We start from the raw sequence: 24,664 nt of genomic DNA, 5'->3' as shown, positions 1-24,664 counted from the left end.
AAAGAAAAGGAAAGAAGGGACAAAAAAATAAAATACCTTCAACTATGTAAGCAGCACTGAATGACAAACAAGTCTCAAGGAAGCACTGTAATTATATAAGCCATAAACATCCAAAATTATTAAAGTGCCTTCTTACCAATAATGCTTGGTTTGTTTTGGTTGTTTGGAGGCCATACCTAGCAATCCTCAGGGGTTGGTAACTCCTGAATCTGCACTCCGAAATCACTCTTGGCAGTGCTTGAGGGACATATGGAATGCTGAGGATTGAACCCAGGCTGATTACAGACAAAGAAGCACCTTATGCACTTACCCTTTTATCAGTAATGTTTCACAAAATTGCAGGTCTATCTATCTTAGTGGGGAGGGAGGACGGATGTGAATCAGTGTTCAGGGAACCCAGAGATCACTCACACAAATTTGGCCAATTTGGCCAGATGATTCAATGCTGGCAATATGGTGCTACCTGAGTCCAGTGGTGCTGGGGGACACCAAGGTCACACTGAGAAGTGCTTGGGGTCTCTATAACGCAATGGTGCTTATTGTGAAGCTAGTTACTTTAAAGAATACTCTCCACTCAACCTTGCTAGGCCAGCCTTAGGAGATGTACAGAAGACACAGAACAAAGCTTTAATATGAGGCCTATAGGATCAAGAAGAAATATTACTAAAATCAAATAAAACAATGACTGAAAAATAATTTTGAACTTCTTAGTACCTACACTCCTACCTCGAAGAAAATCCTTGTAAATACATGGGTGAGGCAGAAGATGAAGTAGGGATATACTTTCAGTAAAAGTTTAAGACTGAATTGAAAATAGTACCAGCCGCAGTCAACTCCTTAGTAAAGAGCAATCTTAAAATTGTATATGCACAGGGCAGAAAGAACTATTGTACACAGAATCAGGACCATCACCATTATCTTCAAATACCAAGAATCTTCAAATACCAAGATTTTTCAAAAATAATCCTATTTGGAAAAGAGTAAAATAATTTTGGATTCATCTCTTTTCTAAAAAATGGGGGAGAGAATTGCTCAGGCCACACAGAGAGCATAGCAGTTAAGGTGCTTTCCCTGCATGTAGTCAACATGGATTCAACCAGCACCACATATGGTCCACTGAGCATTGGCAGGAGTGACCCCTGAGCACAGAGCCTCAAGTAAGCCCTAAACACAGCCAGATATGGCCTAAAACACAAACATAAAACAAAAAAAGGAAAAAGTAAAAAAAGTACTCAATCGAAATTTGTAGTTATTTTAAATCAGAAGATAGAACAGTAGCACAAATGTAAACTAGTGCTTGATTAAAAAGCAATGAGCTGTTTGGTTCCTATAAGTAGCAAACACAATTAACAAAATGTTAAAAAAATATTCAGTCAAAATACGAGAAAGTGATTTATGAGTTTTAGAGTGAATTCTTCATAAACAATGACGATTAAGAGGTTTTTCACATGTGGAACTTAGTTGGAAGTTTCCATCAAAGGTGCGAACAAATAAATAAATAATATACAGTCTTGAAATAGCTGGAAAAGGAGTAAAACTAAATTTAAATGAAATCTGAAAACTTAAAGGAAAGCGCAAATAACAAAATTATTACTTTCACGGATGTGATGCCACTGTAGATGTCTGAAAAGTTAACTCAAAAGAGTAATAAGTTTAAAATCTTAGGGTTCATTGTATTACCAACCTATAATATATATCAACTGCAGAGTAGTTTTTTTCTTGCTTTTGGGGCCACACCTGACTGTGCTCAGGGATTACACTCAAGGACCATTCCCAAGCAGGGAACATATGAAGAACTGAAGATCAAATCTGGGTCACCTGCGAGCAAGGAAAGCACCCTGCCTGCTGTACTATCTCTCCAGTCTCACTTAATGTTAAATCTACAGGCTTTAATATGATATCCATACCGCTGAAAGTCTTACTGCTAAGATAATACTAAGTGAACTATAGCAAACAGTACTGCTAAATCTACTTGGTCTTTCTGCAAAGTTTACTTAATATAACTTGAGGTTAAACATCCTAACAAATTATTACCTTCAAATCAATTAAACCTGATTTGGCTATTACACAAACTACACTACTGCACAAAACTGGAACTGTTACCCAATTTTGCTTTTTAAACTACAAAATTCTATTTCTGTAAGGTAAAAGTAAAGGACAACTAACAATACCAAAGACTTTTGCACAATGGGCTAGAGCGATAGCACAGCAGGTAGGGTGTTTGCCTTGCAAGCAGCCAACATGGTCGACCAGAGTTCAATTCCTCCGCCCTTCTCAGAGAGCCCAGCAAGATACCGAGGGTATCTCACCCGCATGGCAAAGCCTGGCAAGCTACCTATGACATATTCGATATGCCAAACACAGTAACAATTGTCACAATGGAGACGTTACTGGGCCTGCTCCAGCAAATCGATGAACAGGAGGACAGTGGCAGTGACAGTTTGCACAATACTTTAGTTTATATTAAAAGAAAAACAGCTAGAGGAAAAGAAAATGCTTTCATAATAGGATTAAACAGATGATACCTTTTATTGTATTTTCTACAATGACACTGTCATACAATAAAATGTATTCTTTCAATAAACTAAAAGTATTAATCCTAATGTTAATAAAATATTGATTCCAGATATGATCAACAAGGGGCAAGAAATTAATATAAAATTTATAAAAACATAACTACCTTTAAAGGGATGTTTCAGTTTCCATATGGCAGCAATTACAGCATTTCAATTGATTTAATATTTAATGTGCATTCACAATGTAGGACATACAAAAGAACTGAGCTTATATTTCAGTTCTAATTACTTGCAGGTGTGAAAAGAATCACTTGCTCTTCTCTAATCACACAAAAGCAATGACTTTAGAAGCAACTTCTTTAACATAGAACTATATTTTTATTTTAAAAAGGAATTTGGTAAGTGGAAGAAGCAAGCGATAAAAAGCAAGACTAAGCAATAGTGTCATACATGTACAAGATACTGGAACTACATAAAATTTGCTAGTGATTATGATGAATATTCCTGGAAGACATTAATCACCTCAGTCAAGTAAAAAGTTTAAATTAGGGGTCAAGCAATAGCTCAAAGGGCTACCATGCATTCTTTACATGCAGGGAGTCCAAGTTTGATTCCTAGTACTATGTAGCCCATAAACATTATCGTGGGTCAAACCGAAGTATTAAGCTGAGCATAACAGTCCCTGAGTATTGCCAGGCATAGGACCCTCCCCTGCAAAACAGAGTTTGTTTTGTTTATGGATCACACCCAAGCTATGCTCAGAGCTTACAGCAGGCTCTGAGCTCAGGGTTCCTTTTTGATAATGCACAGGGAGCCAAATGTGTTGCTCGAAATTGAACCATGGTCTGCCACATGAAAGACAAGCCACTGTACTCAGGCCCCACGAAAAAGTTTGAATTAGACTACTTTGTTTCAATTTACATTACATTTTATCAAAACACAAGTTTACGAGTTCCAAGTGAATTGTGGCATTCTAAGTAATATATAGAGGATCTCCATATAGTGAAGTGGTACGTGCCTAAGCCACAAGTCAATCTCCAGCACTGCCCACATGCCCCAGTATCTCTATGGAACTGTATCACCTTCACTTCCCACATGCCAAGTGCAATACCTATGGCATTAGTATTTGTGATTCCCACTTATCACAGCAAGGAGTGCAGTCTCCCAGGTCAGGTATGTACAAGCATAACTGTGTGAGCACAACAATTACATGTGCTGTGCCCAGCAAGTAGCACATCTTATGTGTACTTGAACACAAAAGAAGGTGTGTGACCCACAGAGAGCACTACAACTAATGTATAAGTGTACTATGGTCAGGTGTGTCAGCAGAGCAGCTAAAATGTGCTACTCCACCTAAGGAGAGACCAGCAAAGTACTTAAAACAACTACTCATAGATTTGGAAAAAGACATCAATAGCAACACAATACTAGTGGGAGACTTCAACACTGCTTTGGCACCTCTTGATAGATCAACCAGACTCAAGCTTAGCAAGGACATACTTCTTTTGAGGGAAACAATGGAAGAAAGGGACTTAGTAGATATATACAGGACACTTCATCCTCAAAAAGCTAAATACACATTCTTCTCAAGCGTACATGGAACATTCTCCAAGATAGACCACATGCTGAGCCACAAAACATGCCTCCATAAAATTAAGAAGGTAGAGATTGTATCAACAATCTTCTCAGACCATAATGCGCTGAAATTAGAAGTAAATCACACACAAAAACAGAAAACTAAATCAAACACCTGGAAATTAAACAGTGCACTATTGAAAAACGAGTGGATTAGACAGGAAATCAAAGAGGAAATCAAAAGATTCCTAGAAACGAATGAAAATGAGAACACGAGTTACCAAAACTTATGGGACACAGCAAAGGCTGTGTTAAGAGGAAAGTTTATAGCTCTACAAGCATTCCTCAGGAAGGAGGAGCAAGCACACATAAGTAACCTAACCTCACAGCTTAAGAGCTTGGAGAAGAACCAAAAAAAGGAGCACAACCCGAACAGGAGAAAGGAAATAATAAAACTCAGAGCAGAGATTAATGAGATGGAAACCCAAAAAACAATCCGAAAGATCAATGAAACCAAAAGCTGGTTCTTTGAGAAAATTAACAAGATCGATAAGCCTCTAGCAAAACTCACAAAGAAAGGGAGAGAGAAAACCCTAATAAACCGAATCAGAAATGAAAAGGGGGTCATTACAACAGAAACCACAGAAATTCAGAGGATCCTCAGGGAGTACTTTGAGAAGCTTTATGCCACGGAACATCAAAACCTCGAGGAAATGGGTAAATTCCTAGACTCCTACAGACTCCCAAGGCTGAACCAAGAAGACCTGGAATACCTGAACAGACCTATCACCATCAAGGAAATTGAAATGGTAATAAAAAGTCTCCCCAAGCACAAAAGTCCTGGCCCGGATGGATTCACTAGTGAATTCTTCCAAATCTTTAAAGAGGACTTACTCCCGATGCTCTTTAAGCTTTTCCACGAAATTGAAATATCAAAAACACTTCCGAAAAGTTTCTACGAAGCAAATATCACACTCATACCAAAAGCAGACAGAGATACCACAAAGAAAGAGAATTACAGGCCGATATCCCTGATGAACACAGATGCAAAGATCCTCAACAAACTACTAGCAAATAGAATCCAACTACTCATCAAAAAGATCATACACCATGACCAAGTAGGATTCATCCCAGGGATGCAAGGATGGTTTAACATTCGGAAATCAATCAACATAATCCACCATATCAACAAAAGAAAAGATAAAAAGCATATGATCATATCAATAGATGCAGAGAAAGCATTTGATAAGATCCAGCACCCCTTTATGATGAAAACCCTAGCCAAAATGGGTATAGAGGGGACCTTCCTAAACATAATTAAAGCCATCTACCACAAGCCTACAGCAAGCATCATCCTCAATGGGGAAAAACTGAGAGCCTTCCCTCTAAGATCAGGGACGAGACAGGGATGCCCACTCTCTCCACTGCTGTTTAATATAGTACTGGAAGTACTTGCAATAGCGATTAGGCAGGAAAAAGATATTAAGGGCATTCAGGTAGGAAAGGAAGAAATCAAGCTCTCACTATTCGCAGATGATATGATACTCTACTTAGAGAACCCAATAACTTCCACCAACAAACTCCTAGAAACAATAGAATCGTATAGTAAAGTTGCAGGTTATAAAATCAATAACCAAAAGTCCATGGCTTTCCTATACGCAAACAGTGAGAGAGAAGAAAGCAACATGAAAAAAACAATCCCATTCACAATTGTGCCCCAGAAAATCAAGTACCTAGGAATCAGCTTAACTAAGGAAGTAAAGGATCTGTACAAAGAAAACTACAAAACGCTACTTCAGGAAATAAAAGAGGACATGAGGAAATGGAAAGATATCCCCTGCTCATGGGTCGGGAGACTTAACATTGTCAAAATGGCAATACTACCGAAAGCATTGTATAAATTCAATGCAATCCCTATAAGGATACCCATGACATTCTTCAAAGAAATGGAGCAAACACTCCTGACATTTATATGGAACAATAAGCCCCCACGAATAGCTAAAGCAATTCTTGGGAAAAAGAAAATTGGAGGAATCAACCTCCCGAACTTCAAACTGTACTACAAAGCAGTAATAATTAAAACAGCATGGTACTGGAACAAAGGCAAAACTGCAGACCAATGGAACAGGGTTGAATACACTGACATCTCTCCTCAATCATATGGTCATCTAATCTTTGATAAAGGTGCAAGTAATGTGAAGTGGAGTAAGGAAAGCCTCTTTAATAAATTGTGTTGGCATCACTGGACGGCTACATGCAAAAAAATAGGCTCAGAACTCTGCCTAACACCATGTACAAAAGTAAGATCAAAATGGATTAAAGACCTCAACATCAGACCAGAAACCATAAGGTACATTGAAGATAAAGTTGGCAAAACCCTCCATGACATTGAAGCTAATGGTATCTTCAAAGATGCCACGCCACTGGCCAAGCAAGTGAAAACAGAGATAGATAAATGGGACTATCTTAAACTAAGAAGCTTCTGCACCTCCAAAGAAACAGTGACCAAAATACAAAGACAGTCTACAGAATGGGAAAGAATATTCACCGAATACACATCTGACAAGGGGTTGATATCCGGGATATACAAAATACTGGTTAAACGCCACAAGAAGAAAACATCCAACCCCATCCAAAAATGGGGCAATGAAATGAACAGAAACTTTCTCAAAGAAGAAATCCGAATGGCAAAAAAGCACATGAGAAAATGCTCTACATCATTAATCATCAGGGAGATGCAGATCAAAACCACAATGAGATACCATCTCACACCTCAGAGACTGGCCCACATTCAAAAGAACAAAAGCAACCGATGCTGGCGTGGATGTGGCGAGAAAGGGACACTCCTTCACTGTTGGTGGGAATGTCCACTGGTTCAGCCCTTCTGGAAAACAGTATGGACGATTCTCAAAAAATTAGAAATTGAGCTCCCATTTGACCCAGCAATACCACTCCTGGGAATATATCCCAGAGAGGCAAAAATGTATAGTCGAAGTGACATCTGCACTTGTTTGTTCATTGCAGCACTCTTTACAATAGCCAGAAACTGGAAGAAACCTGAATGCCCAAGAACAGATGACTGGTTAAAGAAACTTTGGTACATCTACACAATGGAGTAATGGAGTACTATGTAGCTCTTAGAAAAGATGAAGTCATGAAATTTACATACAAGTGGTACAATATGGAAAGTATCATGCTAAGCGAAATGAGTCAGAAAGAGAGGGATAGACATAGAAAGATTGCATTCATCTGGGGGATATAAAGTAACAAAGTATGAGATTAATACCCAAGAATAGCTGAGATCAGCACCAGGAGGATTACTCCATAACTTGGAGGCCAGCCGGGTATCCTAGAGGAAAGGGCAGTTCAGATAGAGAAGGGAGCACCAAATAAAGGATGTTTGGAGGATCCTCCCAGGAGGGGAGATGCATGTCGAAAGTAGACTATGGACTGAACATGTTTGCCACTCAATGCCTCTTTTGCAGACCACAACACCCAAAAGGAGAGAGAGAACACAGGGGATTGCCCTGCCACAGAGACAGGGGGGATGGGGGGATGGGGGTGGGAGGGATATTATCCATGGTGGTGGAAAATGGGCACTGGTGGAGGGATGGGTATCTGATCATTGTATAATTGAAACCAAAGCACAAAAAAATTGTAAATCTACAACTTTAAAAAAAAAATAAAATAAAGGGAAAAAAAATTTTAAAAAAAATGTGCTACTCCAAGCTATATCACTTCAAGCACTACAGCCAGGCGAACAACCCCGAATCACTGCAACAATAAAAGAAAAGCTCAATGTTATTAAGATATTAATTCCCCCATATATAAATAGACTCAATGTAACACCATTTTATCTATTAATCAATTTTATCTTATATTGCACACATGGGTACAAACAAAACAAACACTGTCCTCCCGTTGTTCATCAATTTGCTTGAATGGACCTAGTAACATCTCCATTTTGGGACTTGTTGTTACTGTGTTTGGCATATTGAATACGTCTCGGGTAGCTTGCCAGGCTTTGCCATGCAGGCGAGATACTCTCGGTAGCTTGCTGGGCTCTCCGAGAGGGGTGGAGGAATCGAACCCAGCTCGGCCGGGCTGGCTGCACGCAAGGCAAACACCCTATCGCTGTGGTGTCGCTCCAGCCACACACATGGGTAAAATAATACAAAAATTCTTTTGTCCTTAGATTATTTCGCTTTGCATTCTGAGTTTCTTTCACCTTGAGTTCCTTCCATTTTGCTGCAAACTATAAGGCAAATGACAAAATTTCATATTTTGTAGAGCTAACTAATATTGTATTTTGTATCTATATCACTTTTATTCTCCTAATCATAAATGAGCACTTCAGTTGTTTTCAATATCACAGATAACAAAAATATGGTGTAATGAACATACAGATTTAACTTTCTGTGTTTTTTTTTTATTTTTTGACAGATACATAAAAGTGGAATTGTTAGATAATATGGCAGGTCTATTTTGAGCTTGTTGAGGAAGCTCCATGCTATTTGCCAAAATGGTTTCAACAATTTTTATTTCCACAAAGAATATGTAAGGATTCTTCTCCACACTCTTATCAATACTTATTCTTTTGAGAGAAATCATTCTCAGAGCTGTGAGGTTGTAATTATATTTGTAGTCTCTAATAAAAAGTGAGGATAAGCCTCTTTTTATATGTCCATGGGTCACCTCTTTGTCCTTTTATCCTTTCTGGAGAACTACCCAAATATTCTGCTGGTTTCTGTTGGGGCTGGAGGGTAGTGATCAGGGCTTATGCCTGCCTCTGTGCTCAAGGATAATTCCTTGTGTTCCTTGGGGAACCATATGTGGTGACAGGGATCAAACACAGGTGAGTTGCATACAAGGCAAGCACCTTACCAACTGTACTATCTCTTAGGCCTCTCTGATGATTATATTTGTGGGGATTTTTTCTTATTTTGAGTTTAACATTGCATTTTAAAGCCTCACTGAATACATGATAAGCAAATATCTTTATATATTCACTATTTTTGTGCTGTTTATATTTTCTTTTGCTGTAAAAATCCTTTCAACTAAATGTAGCTCTAAATGTTAATCTTTGCTTTCATTTCCCTTGCAGTTAAAGTTGAGTACCCAGGACCTCTCTAAAGTTGATGTTATGAAAAGTTTCCATTATGTCATCTTCAATGTACTATATGGTTTGTGGTCCTGTATAAAGGTCTTTACTCTATTTTCAATTTATTTCTGTATGTGGATTAGAGAGTAATCCATTTTCATTCTTTTGTATTTGACTTTTCATGTTTCCAAAGACCATTTGTTGAAGAAACTTTCCTTTCTCCATTTTACGGTAATGGCTCTCTTGTCACTCACTAAATGTGATATGGGGTTATCTGGGCTTTCAATTTTATTCCATTAATGTCTATATCTATTTTTATTCCCTTACTATAAAAATTCAACTACAATTGCTTTATAATATAGTTTGAAGCCAGGTAACATTATGTCTGCATTTTTCTTTTCTTCCCTTAGGAGTGGTTTAGCTATTCAAGGTCTTTTATGATTCTACTTAAACCTAGTATTTTGTGTTTCTTGCCTTAAAATATCATTGTAGATAAACAGAACCGCACCATAGCTCCTTTCTGACTACTCCTGACTACATCCCAGGTGTGCCTGACTCGGCTCACGTCACTGAGCCTAATCTAGAACAGAATTAGCTCCCTTCCGACTAACTCCCAGAAGCCTCCACTTGTTCCATATAAATGCCAACACCAAAGCTCCAGATCTACTCAACCTCAACAAATTACACACTGCTCACAGTTATTCTTTCTGTCATTTGGTGAAAGATGGACAGAAAAGAAAAAGAGCAACCCTCAACTCAATTCCTCTCAGCATCTTCCACAGGATCGAATTCAAACACTCACCCCAACACAGCAAGAACACTAGAAAAACAATAGAAAACCACATAGAAACCACCAAGCTCAGTAAGTAAAAACAACATTACTGAAGACATACACAGTATCAATAAATTCTCAGACAATGTTATTAGTAACACTATGATGATGATGTTCAACGAGTTAAAAAAAATTGACAGCACAGATAGTCAGCAAGCACAAGCAAGTAACAACATCAAAATGAAAAAAATACTACAGTAAGACATGAAGAATATGGAAGATCATATGTAAAAGTTCATAAAAGCTCTGAATAATAGAAGCTGAACAAAATATCAAGGAATTCCAAGATCAGAAGGAGACTGCTGGAAAACAGCAGAATGTAGAAAGTAGTCTGAAAATAAATGAACAGCATACTAAAGAACTATGGGATGAGTTTAAAAGATCATCAGAGTCCCCAAAGTACAGAAAGGCAAATGTGAAGAAACAGTTAAAACATCATCAATAAGAATTTCCCACAGTGGAAGAATAAAAACAATCGATCCAAGAGACCCCAAAGTCCCAGCAAAAACTAGAGTTAACTAGGAAAACTTAAAATGACAAATTCAAAGATAGAGATAGAATACTGAAAGGATCAAGATCAGAAAGAACTGAAATACAAAGGAAAGCCAGCGAGATGTATAGCAAATCACTATTATGAAACTCTGCAAGTCAGATGAATATGAAGATATATAAAACAAAATCTCAATGAAATGAATACCTCACCAAAAATACTCTATCCAGCTACACTCTCATTCAGATTTGAGGGAATGATATAGAACTTCATGAACAGGCAACAGCCTAAGGAATTCATAGCTTTGCAAGAATTCGGTTTTGCAAGAAGCATTATTAGATTTTCTCGAACAGGCAGGACAAACTTCCCCCACACAGTACATGGCATTGAACATAACACTCAATAATAGTACATATGGTTGCCACTTACTAGAGTAAGGAAGTTATGTTTACCGCTAGCTTGCTAAGGGGTTTTATGTATTTTAATAATGAATTAACATCTTATTTATATTGGTTAAAATCACTTAGCAATCAATAATCACAAATTGACTTCTTATTTTTTCCCTTTATTTACTATTATTTTCTGATAATTCCATTTGCCATTCCTTTAAGTTTTTGGAGCAAGTAATATGAAATAAATCTGTTATATGCTTGATAAGGAGGCAGGCTGGGGGAAGGAAGAGAATCAGGTGACACTGGTGGAGGGAGAAGGACACTGGTGGTGGGATTGGCGTTCAAACACTATACACCTGAAACAACCCTATTACGAAAAACTTTACAAATCATGCTGTATAAATATTTTTTAAAAATCATTGGAATGTTAAGTGGGATCACAATAATACTATACCACTCTTGATAAAATGAACATTTGAAAAATATTCATTTTTCTTATCCATGTACATAAAATGTCCATCTCTGCATTATCCAATGTCTTTTAATAGTGTTATGTAGTTTTCATTATATAGGTCTTTTACCTCCTTCATTAAATTAATTTGTAAATATTTAGTTCTTCTGCATTCAATTATAAACTTCACTTTGTTCCTTAATTCTTTTTCTTCCAATATCTGCATCTAGGAACGCAACAGAATTTTTATACATGATTTTTGTAACAAGCCATTCAGCCCTACTCATTATTTCCAGTACAATTTTGGTAGAGTCTTTGGTTTTTAATATATATACATATAAGTACATATATATATTATGCCAAAAGCAAATAATGATAGCTTATTGCTTATTCTCCAATCTGGATTTCTCTGATTTCTTGTTACTTATAATTACTCTCGTAAGGATCTCTAATATTAATTTAAACAGAAGCAATAAGTGTAGACAACATTGTCTGCTTTGTGACTTAAAGAAAAAGCTTTCAGATTCTCTATGGGTTTATAATATATCATCTTCATTATATTAAGATGTTTCATCTCTTCCCATTTTATTGAGAATTTTTATCAGAAATGGATATAAAATCTTGTCAAATCTTTTCTCAGCATCTAATTATATCATGACTTTTATCTTTCCTTTTACTGATAGAATATATCCATTAATTATCATTGTAGAATTATCCATATATATCTGAAAAAAGCCCCACTAAATTATAATCTTTTCAATGTACTATTGAATTAGATTAGCTAGTATTCTGGTGAGATTTTTTTTATATCTATATTCATCAGAGATATTGGTATCATTTTTTTTGTGATATTTTCTGGTTTTTGGTGTCAGGGTTATACTGGTCTCAGAAAAATGTATATAGAAGCATTTCTTCCTTCAATTTTTGTAGAGAAGTTTAAAGATTATCAGCTCATAATCTTCTTTGAAGGTTTTGTAAAATTCAAAGGTAATTTATCTGGCTCTGGGCTTGCAATATTCTTGCAATATTTTTTTTATTTCTGCTTCAATTTCTATACTTGTGATCCATGCCTTTTAGTTTTGTTTCTTCTTGTTTCAGTCTAATTGGGCTATGTTTATCTAAAACTGTATACATTTCTTCTAGATTGTCAAATTTATTGGCTATGGTGATTCATACTCATTTCTTTTACTATTTCGCATTTATGTGGTGTGCATAATAATTTCTCATTTTCAACTTTATGAATTTTCTCCTTTAACGCCTACTTAAAAGTTTATTTTGTCTTTTTTAAAAGCAAATTATTGGGGGCTGGAGCAACAGCATAGCAGGTAGGGCATTTGCCTTGCACGCGGTCAACCTGGGTTCGATTCCCACCATTCCATACGGTCCCCCTGAGCATCACCAGGAGTAATTCCTGAGTGCAGAGCCAGGGGTAACCCACTGTGTATGACTGAGTATTTCCCAAAAAGCAACAAACAAACAAACAAAAACAAATAAAAGCAAATTATGGACGAGAGAGATAGTACATAATGTAAGATGTTTGTCTTGTTCACAGTTAACCCAGTTCAAATCCCCAGCATCAAATATCATCCCCTAAATATCACCATGAGTGATCCCTGAGCAGAGCCAGGAATAAATCCTGAGGACTGTAGATGTAGTCCAAAACAAACAAAGAACAACAACAAAAACAAAGCATAGTTTCACTGATCTTTTGCATTTCCAGGGTTTCTATAGTAAATAGAAACTGTTCTGATTTTTGTTATTTACCTCTTCCTAATATCTGACTTTGTTTTAGAGATAAGCCAAAATGGCTCAGGATTTTTCTCTCTTCTTATAGAGAGCTCTGTAACTCTATCAACTTTTCTGATAAGTTAATTTTAATTTGCCTTTAGGTACTTTTCGTTTCTTTTTAATTTTCTCTTTGACCCAAAAAAAAGATAAGAATATTGTTCAGTCTCAACACATTATAGAGGTTTGTCCAGATTCCTTTCTGTAACTCCTTTCTGTAATTATGCAATGCATAATTAATTTTATGCACTGCAATCAGAATCAAATATTTGGTATGATTTTGAATATTTTATGTTCACTGATAATTGTTTTGTGGCCCTGCATAGAGACTATCCTTGAAAATATTCATATACAAGCTAAATCTGTAAGTTCAACTATTTTGGTATAAATATGTACTTGTATACTAACTCATTTATTTTGTCTCTTAAGGCTACTGTTTCTTTATAATCTGTTAGTCTGCCTGACCATGGTTTTAAGTAATGTAAAGGTAAAAAGGTAAAGGCCCTCCCGTTGATCGTCGATTTGCTCGAGCGGGCCCAGTAACGTCTCCATTGGAGACTTTGTTGTTACTGTGTTTGGCATATCGAATACTCTCAGTAGCTTGCCGGGTTCTCTGAGAGGGGCGGAGGAATCGAACTCGGGTCGGCCATGTTGGCCGCTTGTAAGGCTAACGCCCTACCCGCTGTGCTATCACTCCAGCCTTAAGTAATGTAATACTAAAAATTTCTTATATTATATATAGTTATATGCACTGTGTTATGTTCTACAAATGGGGGATTAGGGGGTCCATAACCAGCAGTGCTCAGAGTTTACTCCTGGATCTGTGCTCAGGGGGGCCATCTTAGGTGCTGACAATTGAACCCGGGTTGGCTGCATTCAAGGCCAAGAGCCCTCCCCATTATACTATTATTCCAGCCCCCAAATATTTCTATTATTTATGTAATCTATGTTAATGTTAAGTCATTTTGGTATACCTTAATTTGATATTATATACATTAAAGTGTATTATCTTCCTATTATACAATCATTAAAAAATAACTGACTTCCAATAAAACCTCAGAAATGATATAAGGAAAGTGGTTGAGGATTATTGGTACTCTGGTGGTGGTGGGATACACTAACTTTGTATTCAATGTTATAAATTGTAATACTATTATAATCATATTGAATAATCTGAAAAAATAAATAATAAAATGTAAGTAAAACATGTTTATCTCATTACCTTTTTATGAGCAGGGATTATGTCTGATATAAGTTGCATTATATTTTATTACATTATGGGCTGGAGTGATAGCACAGCAGTAGGGCGTTTGCCTTGTACGGGGCCGGGCCGAGCTGGGTTAGATTCTTCCGCCCCTCTCAGAGAGCCCGACAAGCTAGCAAGAGTATCTCGACCGCATGGCAAAGCCTAGCAAGCTACCCGTGACTATTCAATATGCCAAACACAATAACAACAAGTCTCAAAATGGAGACGTTACTGGACTCGCTCGAGCAAATCGATGAACAACGGGAGGACAGTGCTACAGTGCTATATTACACTATATTATATTATATTATATTATATATTATAATAAATATTGCCTTTTTCTACCCCTCCCATCCCTGTGTCTGCTTTTATCAGGTCACCATTTGCTTATAAAATTGTCTTGCAATGTTTAACACTGAGATTCTGTCATGAAAGCAGATTTTCTTGTAGACAGCAAAAAGTTGGATTTTGATTTTTGATACCTTGAACCATTTTATGCCTGTGTTGAAAATAGATCATTACATCTAAGGAAATCATGAAAATATTAAGTATTTGACGCAATAATACTTGCTATATTAGATGCTTTATTATTTTTTTCACACATTTAATTCTCTTGTTTTGAGTTCTCTTCAAATTTCTTTTGTTTTTTTTTCTCCATAAATTTTGTTTCAGGGTTATTGTGAGCTTATATGTGAAGCACCATGCTAATGAATAGTTTTATCTTACATCATTTTAGTGGTCCACATTTTTGTTCTTCTCTACTTACACATTTAAATTTAGTGTCTTACTACTTCTAGGTGAGATTGTCTTTCATCTTATAAGAATCCCTTTAATATTTCCAAGGCTATACTGGTGGTAATCAATAGTTTTGACTTTTATTAGGTTTTAAATCTTCATTATTTCCTTAATTCTGATTTTGTTTGGTTTTGGAACACACCCAATGATGCTCAGGTGTTCCCTCTCTCTGGCTCTGCACTCAGGAATTATTCCTGGCAGTGCTCAGGGGACCATACTGGATACCAGGGTTAGAACTTAGATAAGCCACATGCAGGGCAAGTGTCCTACCTACTGTGATATTACTCTAGCACAATTCTTATTTTTTAAATCACTTTACCAATAAATATAAAGCATTGGGGAAAAGATAGACTTTTCAAAATTGATATAAACAATATGGACATAGATATCCATTCACAAAAAAGAAGTTAACTTAATATTTCATTGTTTGTATAAAATGGGCTGGAGCAATAGCACAGCGGTTAGGGTGTTTGCCTCGCACGCAGCCAACATGGCCAACCCTAGTTCAATTCCTCTGCCCCTCTCGGAGAGCCCGGCAAACTACCGAGAGTATCTCGCCCACATGGCAAAGCCTGGCAAGCTACCTATGATATATTTGATATGCCAAACACAGTAACAAGTCTCACAATGTTACTGGGCCCACTCGAGCAAATTGATGAACAACGGGAGGACCGTGACCCTGACCATTGTATAAAATATAACACAAATGGATCAAATATCTTAATATAAAGTCAAAAATTATAAAGCTTCTCGAAGAAGATACATGGAAAAGCTTTGTTACCTCCTTACAGGCAAAAATTTTTCAGATATGACTAAATAAGCACAAACTCCAACAAACAGATCTACTGTTCTTTATTAAATGCTCTCTTCTTTGAAAAACTGTTAAGAAGACTAAAAGACAACCTGCAGACTGGGAGAATATATTTTTTTTAAATTGTATCCAAAATACATAAATAACTTTCAAAATTCAAGAGAAATTTTTATAGAAATAAAAGCACAAATAGGTAGCTCAGAAATGAAAATACTAAGGTGACAAATATGTACATAAAAGAATGAAAAACTGACAGTACTGAAGCCAGTATATATGTGAACCAACTGGAAATCATATACAGTGCTGATAGAAATGTGAAGTGAGTCAATCACTTTAAATAGTTTCACACTTAGTTATAAAATTACACTTTCATTTAATCATATAATCCCAACAAGGCAATGATGTAGATGTTTAACCAATGTGAAAAGAAAACAGGGATTTATCTAGAGTTATAACAAGAATATAAAGAGCTTCTTTATGATACTTAATATCTGGAACAACCCAAATGTCAAATTACTTGGATGAATAGAGAGAATGTTGCATATATCCACATAATTTAATACTATTTAACATTAAAAAGGAATGAAATACTAAGAGATAAAATGACACAAATAAATAAGAAATGATCTAAGTAAAATCAGATAAACACAATAAACTATACACAATAGACTACACTGTAACTTCAGTGATTAATCTGCATGCAACAGTACAGTAACAGAAAGATTATTTTTATCCTGAAATTCGTAAAAGAATAGGGGAATGACTGTAAGTGGACAAGAAGAAAATATTAGGCATAGTAGCAGTATTCAATATATTATGCTTGTGATTACACAAATGTATACATTTTTCAAAACTCACTGAATTGTACACTTAATAAGGGGATTTTGTTTCATGATATAATTTTAAAAAATAGAAGAATGTGTCTAATTCTCTACCTTTGGGGCTCTCTAAGCATAGACTTATTGACATGTGGCACAGTTTAGAAATAGATTGCTACTGTTTATCTTAAAGAAAATCAGAAATATCTCTGGGATTTGAATTTTTCTGTTGTAAATAGGAGTTTTACCATATAGTTTTCCAAATCCCTTATTCAGAAAAGTGTATAGTTGTTATAAATATTCTCAGAAAAATGTTTCTGTAATCAAGTTGGTTATGAATTGTTCTCCATAAGGTGGTCTACAATGCATTATAGCATTTGAAAGCTTGGAGCAATATTCATTGCTTGAGAAAATATTCTTCTAGTCCCCATATTTTCAACTCAGTGCTTCCCATATTTATTTAATAAAATAATGGGGGGCCACACCCAGTGATCTGCAGGAGTAACTCCTGGCTCGGAACTCAGGAATTAGTTCTGGTGTTACTTGGGAGAACCATATAGTATGGTGGGATTGAACTCGGGTCGGTTTGCTATGTGCAGTGCAAACACCCTGCCTACTATACTAACACTCAGCCCCCCAAAAAAATTATTTTCAAGATTTTTGCTTAAGTTCTTTCTATCTCTATGATTTCACTGATAAAATTTACCATATTTACCTTCATTACGTTTATTTAATCTGGGAAACTATAAAACTGATTTTAAACATTGTATAGAGAAAAATATGAGAAAAATATCTATGAGAAAAATATCTACTATGAGAAAAATATCTCAAAACACAAATTTTAAAATGATATGTTGTATTCACTCTAGTCAACTCCTCTGAATTTTTTTCAGTTTCCAAATGAATCAAAACTAAAATTAAAAATAAGCTATTTTAATTAGTATATACTACATGAGAATGTGTCATGACTAAATTATCTTTATTCAAATAGCTTCATTCCAAATAACATGGCAGACCTGAAAGTGAAAGTGGGGCCAGAGAAACAGAACAGCAGGTAAGGTGCTTTTTTTACATGATACCTGTCTCCCATACCACAATATGATCCCCTTAGCTCTGCCAGGAATGATCCTTCAGCACAGAGCTAGGAGTAAGCCCTAAGCAAGTCCAGATGTGACAAAAATCTAAATCAAACAAGCAAATGAAAAGAATCTAAAAGCAACAATAACAGGGACACCAAAAATCCTAAGGAATAAGAACAACAAAGTGATCCAGGTCAGACTAACGAAATTATCCTACAAAACCAGAAGTCTGAATGAATATGCTTAGCTAAATAAAAAAGTAACCAGAAAAAAAATAAAGATTCAAAATCTAACATTACAAAGACTACTCTTTAGTGCTTTCCCTATGACCACTGAATAAAGCTTAAAGCATTACAAATAATGTTGACAATAAAGTTGAATATGTAACACTTCACTGTTTTCTGGACTAGACCTAGCATTGCTCAGGGCTTACTCATGGTTCCACATTCAAGTATCACTCCTAGAGACGCTCAGGGGTGTCAGGGATAGAATGTAGGTCAGACATAAAAAAGGCAAGTGCCCTATCCTCTGTATTATGTCTACAGCCCCTTGAATATATATAATATATGTATTACATTATATATGTAATATATATTAACTATGAAATATTAATAATAGTTGTCTCAATTCACTTTAATAAAATAATAATAAATATTGGTTTTGAGGGAAAAACTGAACACTGGAAAATTCTAGAGGACAAAGAAAATATCTAAAAATAAAAAAAAGTGTTGGAAGACTCATGTCTGATTAGACCCAACACAATGGTATGCAAGATATTATACTATGAAGAGCATTATTATCAAATTATATCAAATTTAACTAAGTAACTTATATATCTTAAATATCTTAAAGAATAAGAAAATAAGAAAGCAGAGTAACAGCTATTAAGTGCTTGGCTTTATAAGTACTTTGTATTAGTTAACTGTATTATAGATTTTTGTAGTTAGGTCTCAGGAATCAAACTACTACTAATTCATTGTAATAGTATAGTAAGATTTTCCAAGAATAATTTAAATAGAAGTGAGAATTTCAGTAAACTAGAAGTAGGAATGATTTTCTTTGTTTTTATAAAGAAATACATACAGCATTTATACATTAGAAGTTTTATGGGAAGATACAAACAGAATAAACTTTTGTTTTCTTCCAGGGGCTATATGTATACATTTCCTTCTTTAAGAAGCTTAGTACATAGATACGTAAACAGATGTCCATATGGTAAAAACAAAATATCTGTAGCATTATTTTAAAAAGGAATGCAAGGTGCTAAGATTCAAAAAATAAAGAGAAAAAGGTTCCCTTCTACAAAATCATAATTATACTTTCTTTGAGAAATACTGCTGGGGCTGGAGTGACAGTACAGAAGGTAGGGCACTTGCCTTGCATGTGGCCAACCTGCACTCAATTTCAAGCACCTCATATGGTTCCCCAACCCTCTCCAGGAGTAAATCCTGAATACAGATCCAGTAGGAAGCCCTGAGCACTGGGGGTGCCTCAACAAACCAAAATATAATGCTTTTGCCTTTTTCCCTTCTGAGAAGTCCACATTCTCTCTCCTCACATTTCTCTAAGTAAATGTCTTTAAATAAAACTATTTTCCTTCACTAAAAATAAGAAAAATAGGAGAAAAAGAAATACTGTTTTAAAAATCTGGCCCACATCAGGCAGACAATTTAAAGAGCTGGATTACATGCTTTGCATGCAGGATTCTTGAGTTCAAGCTTCATTTCATGGTCCCCTGAGTTACCACAAGCACTGAGCCAGGAGTTGCTCTCTAAGCACTGTTGCGTTTAGCTCCAAAACAAAATCAAAATTTGGACCAAAAGGCTAGGGATGTGGCACAATGACAAATCACACGATTTGCATGTATCAAGTCCTGAGTTCATTTCCTGGTACCATAATAAAATTCAGAGACATATCAATTAAGAAATAAGTGCCTAAGACTAGAGATACAGTAAAAACATGGTTCAGTGGCTTGCCTTGCATACAGCCAACCCCAGTTCAATCCTATATATTATATATGGTTCTCTGAACTGCCAGGAGTGATTCTTGAGTACAAATCTAGGAGTAAACCCTGAGTACTGCCAGTTGTGGTCCAAAAAAGCAAAAATACACTTAAAATAGAAATATCTGAACCAACCATAAGACTCTTCAAAACTGTAAGCATTTTATATAGAAGACAAAGTATTTCACAATGCCTTTTCAGCAATTCTGATTGTTGGGGGAAATTCTAAACAATAATGGTGCATCTTTTGTCAAAATAATGAATGTAATCAATGTATTGAAGAGTTAAGTGGAAATCATCTGCCTCACAGGCATTGGGAGGGGTGGGAGGGGGGTATATTGAGGTTCTTGGTAGTGAAAAATGAGTACTGGTGAAGGAAAAGGTATTTGATCATTGTATGACCGAGACTTAAACCTGAAAGCTTTGTAACTCTTCCCACAGTGATTCAATAAATAAGAAGAAAAATACATAAATAAAATTATGAAAAAAAAGTAAGGTGGAGTTCATGCCCAATTCAATCAGCTAATCAGTGGCTAAATAAATAGCAGTACTCCTACATAAAAAAAACTGTAAGCATTTTAGACTAAAAATTTTGTTGTGAATGATCTAATTTTATTTTGAGTTCAAAAAGGAACAACTCAATAGTTTTATAACCCACATGTATATTACTCACCCACATTTGGAGGTTTCACATAATTTACAGGTAGTTCTGGAGGTCTGCCTCTATGGAGAGCTGCGAAAGCAGACCCATTCCATAGTGTATTCTTACAGTCTATACAAAAGATTCAATAGTTAGTTGAGTAACAGAACATTTTTTAACTCTATCTCTATTTAAAGTTATTTTTAAGTTAATTTGTTAAAATACATTTAACATAATAGTCACAATAGTCAAAACATGGAATTAACATGTGTCCATCAACATAATTAGACAAAAAAGCTGTGCCACTATACACAATTAATTACTACTCTATCATTTAAAAAGAGTGAAATTGTTCCTTTAGGACAAAATGAATGGAAACTAAGGTGATTATGTTAAGTGAAAAAGGAAGGAAGTCAAAGACAATTACCAGATGGATGCACTCATTGGCAGAATATAAATAACTAAAGCAAACAAACTGGCAAAACAATAAAATTATTAGACATGGTGAGAATTACAGTAATTAATTATCAGAGAGAAGGGGAAGAGAGTGGAGAGAATAGGTAACAGGTTTTTCTTTGTGGTGAGTGCAGTGAGGTGTATACACATATAGAAGTGTTTATGCTATATCCTGAAATTTTTCAGTATGTAAATAAGTCAATAAAAATAAATTTAAAAGACAAAAAAAGATAATGCCCTATAAAATTCTTAAAAAACAGTAAGACATAACATGCATATATCTTTTAAAGCATGCCAATAAACTAAATTATGACTAATAAACACCAATACCTTAATATCATCAAGATATTTTATTTCTGTGCTGATCTAGAACTGAAGCTTTTATTATGCATATATTTGAATCTCATGTAAAGATGACATGGATTAATAAGGTTTTAAGTTACATTGGTCCTTCTTGATTGCTTATGCAAATCTATTCATATGAAGCCCTATAAGCAAGGAAATGACAACAGCACAAGTATGCCAGGTAAAATTCAGACATATTTATACTTGGTGCATGCTTATGTTATGGAGTACCTGCCAGATGTGCCATAAAAGATAACAATACCACATATGAAATAATTAATTGATTTATTAATAGTCATGATTTCTGTCTAATGCTCATGTCAAAAATTTCAAGTAAATGTGAAATATTTCAAAAGGCTCAACACTGAAACTAAAAATATTCTACTACTTTTAAAAGATTACAAAATAACTGAATTGAAGAATTTCCTTAAATTATAAAATGAGATATTTAAAAGCAGGTATCATTCATAAGTATCCTTTTAAATTAGGATTTTAAAAACATTATTTTAATAAAACAAAACAGAAATACATAGTGGTTGCAATAGCTGAAGTTTATTTGTTACATTACAAGGATAATATCCTTAACACCTAAATTCACAATTTCATGTTAAAAATACTTTATATTTTGGACACATGCAAATTGTAATATTAAGAATTTGAGAAAAATCTACAAAAAGATTAAAAAACAGGAAAGTGGAGAAATTATTATTGAATAGTTACTGGTAGCAGTAAGGCTTTCTCATTTAAATATATTAAATTACAAAAACTTTTACATAGAGTAAATGAGACAGTTCAAAGAGTCTTGTGTGCACCAGATTCCAGGTTCTATCCCTAACTTTGCTTGCCCAGTGAGCATTGTGGGTATAGCCATGGTGGGCCTGAAGATAATAAATAGCACTGTGTCACCAGGTATATCACCGAACTATGCAAGCATTGCCAGAAGTCCCAGAGAACCTCCTTTTATGGAAGTTCTCCCTCAAATATTTTACACAGAATTCTCATTCACCTATTATAAAATATACAGTGTGATTAGGATGATATCAAGACTCATAAGATTAAAAACATTATAATATAATTAAATATACTTTAAGCATTTATACTGGACAAATCATAGCAGTGGTCTTCAGATATCCCACAAGATTACAAAGAGGTTTTATATTGTTTATTTTATGGTATTCACTGTTCAACAGAAAAGTTTTTCTGTCCCTAAAAATTCATTTTTATACTAAAAATTAAAAATATATTGAGCAAAATAAAAATTATAAGAAAATTGTTAGAAAAGTATGGGAATATTTACTTAACATAAAAACATGATGTTCTCCACTCCTTCTTCAAAAGAGAATGAAAATCTTACCTTTGGCATCCCGTAACAGAGACTGCCGACCAACACCTAATAAAGTCTGCACCCCAGGAACACTCTGAGGTATCTCCTTATCTAGTAAGGGACCAATTCGCTCACAAATTTTAAGGAGGTAGTCTGGAGGAATATGTGCATTGGCTGCCACCTAAAAAAATAAAAATGAAACAGGAAAATAAATGTTTTAAAAACATTATTCCAAATCCATTACCAAATTGTTCCATCATGGAACATACTATGATTCTAATATATGGAATCAGGAAAATAACATTTTAAATATTTAATCCTTCAACCAAATTTAAGAAGCAACTATAAAAAGTATGTAAATTTAAATTACATGTTAACATTTAAATAATATCACTTTTATATGCCTTTAATCAAACCACATACTTAACTGTTAATATTTATTAAATTAGTTTTAGAAAGGGCTGGAGCGATAGCACAGCAGTAGGGCGCTTGCCTTGCACGCAGCCAATATGGCCGACCCAAGTTCGATTCCTCCACCCCTCTCGGAGAGCCCGGCAAGCCACCGAGAGTATCTTGCCTGCACAGCAGAGCTTGGCAAGCTATCCGTGACGTATTCGATATGCCAAACACAGTAACAACAAAGTCTCTAATGGAGACGTTATTGGGCCCACTCGAGCAAATCGATGAACAACGGGAGGACAGTGACAGTGACAGTTTTAGAAAAACAAAAAGATTGATCATGCTTAAAATAAAAGTACAAAAATGAGTAAACACTATTAAACTAGATTTATTCCTACTGAGCACTAATTAATAATGAAAACAAATGGTATTAACTTGCACCAAAATTTCATCAAGATTCCTTTAGGATTTACAAGGCTGACATATAAGAAACAATTCTTTTTCCTTAAAAAAAAAGGTATCTGATTTCCAAAAAAAAAAATCAGTGATTAATAATTTTATAAATATTATACTCTAAACAATTAAGGTAAGTAATAAAAACTTCATTATAGCATCATTTCAATTTTTAAAAACGCAAGTGATTTTCTGAAGATGGCTAACATACCTAGATAGGGATGCAACAATTCAACTAAAAGTTGTTTTTAATTGTATATGTATATACTTTATAATATAATACATATATACCATCACACAGGACACAAATCAATGTATTACAACCAGATCAAAAATCACTGTCACTCATCTGCACTTGTTTGTTCATTGCAGCACTCTTTACAATAGCCAGAAACTGGAAGAAACCTCAGTGCCTAAGAACAGATGTCTGGTTAAAGAAACTTTGGTACATCTACACAATGGGGTACTATGTAGCTGTTAGAAAAGATGAAGTCATGAAATTTACATACAAGTGGTACGACATGGAAAGTATCATGCTAAGCGAAATGAGTCAGAAAGAGAGGGATAGACATAGAAAGATTGCATTCATCTGGGGATATAAAGTAACAAAATATGAGATTAATACCCAAGAATAGCTGAGATCAGCACCAGGAGGATAACTCTATAGCTTAGAGGTAAGCCGGGCATTCTAGAGGAAAGGGCAGCTCAGATAGAGAAGGGAGCACCAAATAAAGGGTGTTTGGAGGATCCTCCCAGGAGGGGAGATGAATGTTGAAAGTAGACTATGGACTGAACATGTTTGCCACTCAATGCCTCTTTTGCAGACCACAACACCCAAATGGAGAGAGAGAACAAAAGGGAATGCCCTGCCACAGAGGCAGAGTGGAATGGGGAGGATGGGGGGGATGGGGGTGGGAGGGATATTATCCATGGTGGTGGAAAATGGACACTGGTGAAGGGATGGGTATTTGATCATTGTATAATCAAAACCCAAGCACAAAAATTTGTAAATCTACAACTGTACCTCATGGTGTTTCACTGTCACTGTCACTGTCCTCCCGTTGTTCATCGATTTTCTCGAGCAGGCCCAGTAACATCTCCACCGTGAGACTTGTTACTGTGTTTGGCATATTGAGTACGGCACGGGGAGCTTA

General features: G+C 35.4%; 1 protein-coding gene across 1 annotated transcript in view; it reads right to left on the bottom strand.

Moving 5' to 3' along the window:
- The window catches only part of BRWD3 (bromodomain and WD repeat domain containing 3), a 235,604-nt gene that overhangs the window by 194,551 nt on the left and 16,389 nt on the right, over positions 1-24,664 (bottom strand). Inside the window, exons 5-6 of the mRNA XM_056124125.1 lie at positions 22,689-22,839; positions 20,567-20,665 (exon numbers count right to left, since the gene is read on the bottom strand). Of these exons, the coding sequence (XP_055980100.1) occupies positions 20,567-20,665; positions 22,689-22,839 (250 nt within the window). The remainder of the gene's footprint in view (positions 1-20,566; positions 20,666-22,688; positions 22,840-24,664) is intronic.

Source organism: Sorex fumeus, unplaced genomic scaffold (genome assembly GCF_029834395.1).
Source record: "Sorex fumeus unplaced genomic scaffold, SorFum_2.1 ptg000050l, whole genome shotgun sequence".
Taxonomy (NCBI): Eukaryota; Metazoa; Chordata; class Mammalia; order Eulipotyphla; family Soricidae; genus Sorex; species Sorex fumeus.
Note: the sequence above shows the minus strand (reverse complement) of the source record. Positions and strands in the feature narration are given on the sequence as shown.